This window comes from Chaetura pelagica, unplaced genomic scaffold (assembly GCF_000747805.2).
Source record: "Chaetura pelagica isolate M959 unplaced genomic scaffold, ChaPel_1.0 scaffold360, whole genome shotgun sequence".
Taxonomy (NCBI): domain Eukaryota; kingdom Metazoa; phylum Chordata; class Aves; order Apodiformes; family Apodidae; genus Chaetura; species Chaetura pelagica.
The window spans coordinates 1,605,552-1,615,907 of record NW_009951950.1 but is presented as its reverse complement, the minus strand read 5'-3'; the positions used below and the strand labels follow the sequence as shown (position 1 = coordinate 1,615,907).

Sequence of the window (10,356 nt, the reverse complement as noted above, 5' to 3'; positions counted from 1 at the left end):
TTTCCCTACTGATACCAAAAAATATTTTATCTGGCTTAATGATTTTGCACAACATAATTTGTCCCGTGTCATGCTCTTTTATGTTTCTAAAGGTATTTTTGTAAAAGAACTTAATATTTCAGCTACTCTGGAATTAATTTTTAAGCCTCTATTACTTCTTTCCCACTACCTCTAAAATTCTTCTCTTCCTCAGATGCATTTGTAAAAGTCCTTCTAGCTCCCATTTAAGAGGTTTGCAGTTAATTTTTCTTAAGGGTGCCTCACTGAAGTTTTAAATCATGCTGTCTGCCTGTGCTCCTGCTCATGATTCCATTGTTAATATAAAATCTTTATAATATATTTAATGAGAAAGCTTCAGTTTTTGCTCTTTTTATCCAGCAAGACAGCACCATTAACTAAAAATATAAGGAGGCTCCAGATTTCTTCTGGAAGCAAAGCTTCCTTCTATTATTTTTTTCCCTACTACTATTCTATTTCTCTTTATCATTAATTTGGTTCCTAGTATTCCTAGGTATGTCTACATTTTAGTTTATTGCCTATGTAGAGATTAGATTCACGTAATTCAGTAAGACATATTTTTTATATTTATCTTTCAAATTGGAATGACTAACTACTTATTATCATTTTCTGAGAGCTATTCTTTCATTTATTCTGACACTTAAGAAGCCTGGAGACAGAAGTCAAACTACCTGAACACTTCAGGTATCTCTGACGTGCAACTTTAGATACAAACCTGCATTTTTGCAGAAAGCTTACAGCTATGTCAGCAATTTTTTTTTCCTAATGACAAATGAAAAGTCATAATTCAAGATGAACTTCAACTAGCTGTATCAGGAATCACTATTTCTCCACTGTTTTTATACACAGGTATACTCACACACACACATAAATATTAACACAGAGACGTCTGTAATTTGTATGTAATTAAATCCACGAGCAAGGGACAAGAGCTACTTGCCAGCTGATGCTATTTTCCTGCAGTCAAGCAGTCCATAGGAAAATCATGCAATTGTTTTCCTACCCTAAGGAGATTCATGGAAGTATCTGCATTTCCAGGATGCATACAAAGCCATGGTCAGATACTAAACTGTTTATTCTGGTGACACCCATTTCTAGGAACACCTACACTATAACTCAGGTGACCACAATGAGTTATTTCAGGTTACTGCTACTAGATGCTACAAACCAGATCTTGGCATTGGATCTTTTTCCCCTCTGCACACAGCATGGAACTTGGGATTTGGCTGACAACCAACTTGAAGAGAGGGCTTAATCCAAGCAAACTGAAGTGGTTTCAGTAGACTGGAAAAAGTAAATGCATGCAAGACCGAAGTTCATATCTGCTCCTCAGTATTTTTCTTTATTTGTAAAGCACACTTAAAATTTAGGTCTCTCACTAGGAAAATCTCAGCTACTGAAAGCAAGCATGATAGTACAAAACAACCATTTTGTCCTCTCTTTTTCTCTTGGAGAAGGATGCTATGCTCCATCATGTGTTTCTCCTTTTAAGCCTAAACCATGGCAGAGAACCCGAAACTTCTGCAAATGCAGATTATGGGTGCCAAAAGATCAAAAAAATATTTTGGCAAAAACATTCCAGACCTATTGCAAGCTTTACAATAGATGCCTGCTGGGCTTAAGAAGAGCATATAAAGGTAATTGTGAAATACATTTGTGAGGTTTGTTTTGTTTTATTCTGTTTTTTTTTGTGTTTGTTTTTGGTGTGTGTGTGTTTTGTGGTTTTTTTGTTGCTGTTGCTTGTTTTCTTTTTTTGTTTGTTTGTTTGTTTTAGATGGACTTTTTCCCTTCCTCCCTCCCACAGCCTGTGTCTTTTCCCAGTTTCTCATTTCTAACTATTCAGTTGCTCCTCTCCCTTTATGACAGCTGGCATCCTTACTATACTAATATCTTAGTTGAAGGGGCAGGACTGTCAAGCTTTCAGATTTTCTTTACCCTAAATATTAGCTACCAGCTTTTAAGAAAATATTGGCACACAAAGGCCATTAAAAAATTTAGCTTTACAGTGACTACAAACCTCCCTTTCTGTCTTCAACTTTCAACATTCTTGGTCCTTACAAAGTTATCATTTCACCGATTCCACCATTCTGTAGCAGATGTTCAAGCCTAAATTAAAATCCTACTGTAAAAAGATGTCTCACTGAAATGTCAACAATGAATCCTACTAGGGAAAAAAGAAAAATTTCTTTGCCCTTTTTTTTGCAAGTTAACCTATTTTTAAAGGTCCATTTCAATGAAAATTATACAAGGATTCAATGCTTGTGGATCCAGTATACTGAAAGGACTAGTAAGTGATCAAGGTAGAAACTTTTTGGAGGGCTTAAGGAAAACAAAGAGTGCTGTTACCAGAGTATTCTCATGGTGAGTAATTTACTTTGGAATTTATTCTCCTACTTTATTTAGCACAAACCTATAATAGCTGCTGAAATGTCCATTCATTCCTCAAGCTAGGGATAATGGGGATGCAATATGTTTTATATTTGCTTGGAGATCCACCCTTTAAAGAAAATTACTAAAGACACTCTGAGCCTGGAATATTCCTGCATTTTGGAATGAACAATGACACCAAAGTGTAGCCATTTTACACATCAATTACTTCATTCTTCAAAAGAAAGAGCAAAGGGAAGAAGGCTTTTGAATTCCTACTTGTCTTCATTTAAAACATTTATACTGGATCTCCAAATGACAGTGTGTGAGCACTAACTGGAAGTTCTAGAAATGTAAAATTAGGTTAACTTTGCTGTAAAAGTGACAAAACATTCTAATTGTAGCACTTGGGTTGATGACCTGATTTTGTTATTTCCTGCGGTCCATAATCAACTACTGTTTTATGCTTGAAGAGGAAATGGGTACAGTAAATGTTCAAATAAGTAAAACTTACTTTATCATTTCAAAAAGCTTTGGATCCGAGACCTTGATATTTCTAGCCATATTCCATGAAAGATGAACCATGGGTACTATGGACTTCACACTCTGCAGTTTATTCCATTCGTACCGTTCCACTGCCAATTTATACTGACAAGCTATACAAAAACAAAATTACAGAAGCAATTAGTCAAGTTAAGAAATAAGAATCAACTGGACCCCAAATCATTTTATTATAATGAAAATGTATACCCCCCCTTTTAGGGCTCGATTAAACTCCATTTGCAATGACCCATTAATTTTAACTGTACTTGAATTCTATGAAATTTGTTATAAAAAAAGGGTATGTGTGATGCTAAAAAAATGCACAATACCACAGCAGCAACAACTATCTGTGAAAACAAGTCACTGACAAGTAATCAAATTCTATGGTAAAGAGAGAGCAGTATTTCAAAAAGGGTTCCTAAATACATTTTCAAATATTTCAGATGAAAAAAAAATAACCTAAATTTGAAAAGTCTGCATCTTGCTTTATTAAGTATTGTAATTTTACAATGCTGTGGTATATATTTGTCTTGAAAAGGGAGACTGCACCTTGGGAGATTTGTTGCAATGAGTCAGACCTTTTAATTTTGCAGCCTATGCACCCTGCCCTTTTAAAAAAAATGTTTCACAAAGTTTACTGTGACTGAGCATGTGAACTCTGTATCAGTCAATCATACAACATGTATATAGAGATATACTGTTTATTGTGTCATATTGAAATAAAGACACATCTTAAACTATTTAGGAAAACAGGAAGGTTTTTCTGGAGTACATTCTGTTCAAATGCTGACAGAATCTCATTTTAGCTGTGAAATTTCTTTCCACTCTAATTTCTAAAAACTTTCCAAGATGGTGGTTCAGAACTAAAAACTTCTAGAATAGTAAGTCTGAAAAATCTAATATTCCTTTATTAACATAATTTTACAACTGTTTGCATTTCCTGATGCTTTCACTGAACAGCAATTGGATACCAGTTGTCCCAAGTTAGAATGGAACTGCAAGCTTTAGTGCAGTTTGCTGGGTAGAAAAACTTTTAAGAAAAAGATAAAAAATGGCCTACAAGACAGAGTGTATGAATTAATCTAAACATTTTATTCTGCTGGTGTTTTCTATACAATTGTAGTTTTTAAATGTGCATTAAATGAGTGAGTGTAAAGACTGCATTCTTGCTGCTTTTGCTTTCTCTTACCAATGAAATTACTTAAAAGCTTCAACAGATGATGTTTTAAATTAGAGCACATTCATTTATTTAATTTAGTAAAGCATGGTATATTTATAAGAAATGGCAGGTTCTTGGGCATATATAGTATAGAATTACTTAATTATGTAGTTCAGCACACACACTATTCAACCATACCTGTAAGAGGGCCAACATTCCATGCAATGTTGTTGCACCAACCAATAGCCTGAACCCAATGAACAGTCCCAGCATTTATCCACACCAAATCCCCTGGTCTTTGAATAAACCTATAAACTGGGACATTGGCTTCATACAAATCTTCCAAGTTTGGCCACCAAGATCCCATTAGGAAATTCATATTATTCCTGAAACAACAGGGAAAATAAAATCTTCAGCACTTATCAGCAGACATATTAGTGGTTGTTACTTATATGAAATTACCTGCAAAAACTGATCACCATGACACATGCTTTCTGCATCTAATCACTTACATTTCTGCATCTAATCACAATAAGACTAGTAAAAAGTAAAGTTTCAGCTATAAAATTCCAGATCCTAATTCCACGCTTCACATCCGTCAATACATTAAACCACTTAAGTGCCTGGTTGCCCATGCAAGTAAGTCAGCTTACGGCTTCCAGTTCTGTTTTCCTTTAAATTTACAGTATTTTATTAATGTCGAGGTAGAGAAATACTATGTCAAATCCAGTGCCACAGTGGTGCGCAGAACTGCTTTTTTAACCAGTGCCTGATTTTATTTACAGACTGTACCAGTTCTTAATAAAGCTTTCTATTTTGAACAATGATAACTGTGTACTCATACTCTCAGTGTATGCACATGAAGCCTGTCCACACAATAAGCAACCTGTTGGCACCCTCTCAACTGTAATGAACAGGTTTATGCTATATTCAGCCAAGAAATGCTGACCTTTCTGAGAAGCATGAAAAACATTTCCATATGGATTTGCTAAGCACACCTGTTCCACTAGGGTTATGCACAATACATACTTCTCTCCCATCCTTCTCTCATTTTCATACTGCACTAGGGGAGTCCATTCACAATTCAGTTTGCAAAGACAATTCAGTGCCCCTATCAAGCACTCTAGACTTTGTATGAGGTTACCAAGATCTTAGTTTCTCTCTCACCCTCAGAAGGACAGTGCCATTGGGTAAAAGGCATGTCGTCATCAAAGACTTTGAAACTGCATCAGTGAAACAGCAATTTTGAAATGGGTAATGTTTATAAAGGTGGATGAAATAAGAACAGCTGTCAGTACGTAGGCCAAAAATGGAGTACAGAGACACTGAAAAGAATCTGCAGAGCTCTGAAAAAGTTCTGAAGAAAAGTCAAAAGCTTAGTCTAGTTTTAACTGGGTAAGATAATCTCCCAGAAGATCAGCTTCAGAAGCTATCGCATGGTTAGGGGACACAACTGCTGTTCCTCCTCATCTTTATTTTGTTTGTTTTGTGTTATTGGGTTTTATTTGGGTGGGGGAAGCGGGTGCACATGAATGTCTGTGTGGGTTTTTTTTCATTTGTTTTGTTTTGTTCTAAAAAAACATCCACTCGACACAAGGCACACACCATGGAAAGCCAATCTCAAGAGCTGGCTGAGTACTTTCCCAATGGTCAGCACACCTCAACTTTTCCAGAAAGTTACAAACATGTAAGTGTATGCAAAGCAACATCTCCTGGGGTCTGAGTAAACAAAGCTCTCCCTCCAGACACAGCAGGAAACCATGCCAAAATACCAATGACTCTCTACGTACTTGTGTGCAACCTGTACATTACTTATCATAAAGATTAACAGCAAACTACTTCACTCCGTAACTCCTAAAAAAAGAAATGAAAATACCCCATTCCTTCACCCCCAATTTTGTTCTGTCACTTCACTGTAACAGCCCCAAGTGCCATTGCAGAAGTATCATCATTTGGTAATGGTAGAGGTCAGTTTTAATATACATGATAGATATATGTGCCTAGTAAACAAGGACGATGATGGCTTTTCTGATGCAGAAAATGCTACCAATGCTACAAAAAGTGGATCAATGCCACAGTACACGCTGGTAGTAGACAGCGTGTGTTTATACTAAACTTCTGATCCCCCATAATGCCTTAATGGAGTATAAATTTGAATTGTGAACCTAGATAAGCATTTGTGATTACCAATCTCTCCCTTCTTGTATTTTCTTCCTTCCTGTGTTAAAAAAACTAAATAATGGACCTAATATTAATTTTTGAGAGTAAAGCCATCACAGGCAATCCAAGTTTCTGGACATTGTACAAATGGCATATTTTGTATAAATTCTAGATTTTGCATTTTGGTTTTAAAAGACTTTTCTGACTACATGGAAAACCTGTAAAATAATGTCCTCTTAAAACACCCTCAGTAATTTCCTCCATTAGGTTTCAGAAATGCACAGAGAACTTGATAAAGAAAACCAGCTTACTTTTCACAGAAGTCATTCATGACACCCCAATAGCTTTCAGGGACAACAAACCATTCACAATCACCTGGACCAATATTTATATTTACGGAACAAAAGTTGTTGTTTTCTTGATGACCTGAAATTTAGAATGAAAAACACACACTTTCTTTATGGCTGATCTATCAAAATAATGCTATGAAAAAGCACAGTTACAATTACTAAAACCCCCTACATAATTTTTTAAAGTATCTGTACCTATCTGATATGACACGCACTATTTAGGTGCTTCACAGCGTTAAGAAATGCGTTTAAGCTACCAGTGACAAGACAATTCTGCTTTTGTGAAGTCTGTATAAAAGGAAAAGCTAGAACTACCAATCTTGCAAATCAGATGAACATTTTAGCAGTTCCCTTTTTTGTAGAAATAAGTGCTTCAAGAGCTAAAGCTTAGATTTTGTGGTTTATGGTAGCTCTTGACAGTGCCAGTCAGGAGCAAAACTTCAGGCACTGAAAAGACAAGTAGTAAAAACTTTCAAGACATGTAAAATACAAATACTGTCCAAGTATACAAACCCATTCTCTTTTTCCCCTTAAATAATTATTTCATGCAAGAGGTTAATAAGGTAATTACCTAGAACTGCAGAAACCCAGAAATTTCCATTATAAGGTAAGAGTACTTTGTATACACAGTTTAGTTATGCAAGAAATTTAAAAAAGCCTTAGTATGAACAATTTTATCATGTTCAGGCATGCTGCAAGATATGGAAAACCTGCACTGCAGTTACATCAATATCACAAGAGTAAAACCTGCTTTTTTTCATGCTAAGAGATTTACTCACCTGGTGTTCTGCTTCCTGGAACCTTCATGTACAGCTGCACTGTGTTCATGCCCAGGATGGTATGACCAACATGGCTTAGAAGATTTTCTGCTGATACCACACATTCAAAAGCAGGAAGTTTTGTCAGTTCGTGAAGTTGCAACTTCCACCTGCAGCAAAATAGCAAACAGACAAACTATGAATCCCTAACACTCTTAGAAGTGTTTAAGAAATAGAAACATTTTCACAAAATTGTGAGTACATGAGATAAAAGAGCAGACAACCTACTTCTATATAACTTAGGACCTCTCAAGAGGGAAGCTGAGACAATGCATTACCCTTACTTGACAGTTACAGAAAATTGAACTATGGAACTGAATACCTGCATTAAGAAAAAGAGATCTCCAACACAAAAATCTCAGAACCTATGTGTGAAAGCTCTGTAATGTCACCCAGGTAACTGTGTTACTATTTTAAATTAAAAATATTTCCAAATATATACTACAAATCTCACAGGCTAGTTGAGGGGAAGGATTAATTTTGTAGCAAAAGCTGATACTGCAGATCAGAAGAGCTGGTGTCTACCTGGGATCCTACAAAGAACTATTAAAAGTGTAAAAACCCAGTTCCCTATGAGCCTCAAGATAGCTTGAAGTCTCTCTCACAATAGTTTACTCTGAATGCTAGTTTATTAGTAAGAATTTTGTAACTAAGGATGGAATTTCCTTTAGAAAAAAACAGTATCAGTATTTAAAATTTTATAACAATCTCTAATCACATATATATGTACACACATTGATCTTTCAGTGACTATACCACAAAAGAACTCAGCATCTTAAGTGTGCTTTATTCCCCAGTTTCAGATACCATAACCTTTTCTTCTGCTCTAATGATTGAAAGAGATCAGCAATTTTGTACTGCAGCTGGTGGGACTGACAGCCTAGATACGCTGGATCTTTTATGGAAATATATACTAACTAGAGACTGAGTGAAATAAAAAATTACTGAACAACAACAAATAAAAGCTATCAGGTTACTTCTAACACTTTCTGATGGTTTTTCTGAGCTACCCGCACCTAGCTCCCAGAAAGATATGTTCTGGTCTTTACTATGCATTTTGAACCTGTTCCTGGATAGAGAAGCAAGAGCTACGAAAACGTGGAAACTGAAAGAATGACAGCAGGAACAAAAGGAAACAAAAACCAAGTAATAAAAATCTAGACACACAAACAAAAAAATCCACTGATCTTACAATTACTGTGCTGAGACTGAAAATTTGATATTGTCAGAAGTAACTGAAGTTGTAAACCAACAATTAGAATTCTCAGAATGAGAAAAAAAGGGAATGTATTATAAGGAAGACTAGAAAACAGTTTCTGATAGATGTTTATTTCTGGAAAAATAAAGATCCTGGAAAGAAAAGCTTGAAAGGAGATTTTAGGGTGAGAAGGACTCTTAACAACGTTTTGAAGACCACAGGTAATTATTAATTGTGAAAATGGGGTGTGCAACTGGAATTGGGTTGATCGACAGACTGACCAGTGTCCGAGAAGAATGAATTGGTTTTCCAGAAGGAATATCATACTGTAGAATACCACTGTGAGCAGAAGAAACTGTTGTCTACTTACTTTTTGTCGTCTGACAGGTCAATGTTGGTCCCAAATTTGATTGTTTTAAAAGGTCCTCTTCTCCTCCTCCCAGAGCTGCAAATAAAAATATCATAGGTGAATGTGCAAATGGGAATGATATAAAAACCCCACATAAAAATAATGAAATTATCAGGTATACCATACTTACTTATCAGAAGATGTAGATTCATTATCTGAGTGGTCCTTGTGGTGACTCTTCTTCTCATTTTCCTCCTATAAAATGCAATTGCGGAATTTTTTTCATATACATACACACACACATAAAAATAATAGATATAAAATATATAGGTATAAAGTGCTAACATGTTCATAGACATAAGTACATTAGTTTCAAGATGCTGGTGCAATCTTTAAAATACCTGTATTTAAGATTTGTTATGTGAGCATTACTGTTAAAAAAATATATATAATTAAAAATGGTTATGAGTCACAAGCCATAGCAAAAACTTCTTTGTGACTACCAATTTGGTCAAACTCAGGCCAGGTTAACAGAAAATGACTATGCTGTAAACACTTCTAGCTTACATGATGGTTGCAACCGAATATGTTGATTTGCTTCATTATGCAGGTGAAGAGGAATCCTGTCTTACGGAATAGCATAACCTTTTTTAGACTAGAACATTTACCTTCTCTCAAAGTCAAGCAGGTCTTCTGATATGAAACTAGGATGACTAATACTTATAAAATTAGTTTTATAAATTCCATTATATAAAATATTTTGAAATTTTAATAGCCATATGCTATTTTAGCACTGCAGTAGGTATGACCATGACTAGGGCAGAAAATCTAACTGATATTAAATGACGTAATTTGATCTTTTTAGCAGAGTAGGCTCAAAATCGCATTCTAAAGACTTCTTTTTTAGCAAGTATATGGGCATAGATGGAAAAAGAATACGACAAAAAGGAGGAAAGAACTGCCTGAAGGCTACCCAAAGATCTCTAGCTTTTAATGGGATTGTTGTTAAATTTCAAAGTGCTCCATGTACCTGAGAAAAGTCCTATTCATCCTTTGAATGAAGGACAAAGAGAAACAAAAAGGAACCTAGTGATGATGGATTTATCAAATACTGCACGACGTGTTAGGAAAGCAATGAAATAGTTGTTGGAGGAATAAAAAAAGATCACTGAGGGCAAGCCAAGAGAGGACTGTGTCTGTATAAAGAAGAAACAAGGCTTTTATTTGAAAAATGTGAAAAGTCACCTAAGGACAGGTAAAAGTCGTGTTAAGGCACACTTAAAACAACATCTTTTTGATTTTCAGGGTGAAAATGGAAATCGTAAGTCTAAAAGTTATTTTCTATATTATGTTTTTACCACCAATTTGTAACAGAGGGAAAAATAATCAGAAAA

At 35.3% G+C, this 10,356-nt stretch overlaps 1 protein-coding gene across 5 annotated transcripts in view; it reads right to left on the bottom strand.

The window, feature by feature from the left end:
* Nucleotides 1–10,356, bottom strand: part of KDM6A (lysine (K)-specific demethylase 6A) — a 129,175-nt gene that overhangs the window by 7,760 nt on the left and 111,059 nt on the right. For all 5 annotated transcript variants that reach the window (XM_009997874.1, XM_009997890.1, XM_009997882.1 and 2 more), the window contains 6 exons: nt 9,153–9,217; nt 8,984–9,058; nt 7,377–7,525; nt 6,559–6,673; nt 4,286–4,473; nt 2,900–3,041 (listed from right to left, as the gene is read on the bottom strand). In XM_009997874.1, the coding sequence (XP_009996176.1) occupies nt 2,900–3,041; nt 4,286–4,473; nt 6,559–6,673; nt 7,377–7,525; nt 8,984–9,058; nt 9,153–9,217 (734 nt within the window). The remainder of the gene's footprint in view (nt 1–2,899; nt 3,042–4,285; nt 4,474–6,558; nt 6,674–7,376; nt 7,526–8,983; nt 9,059–9,152; nt 9,218–10,356) is intronic.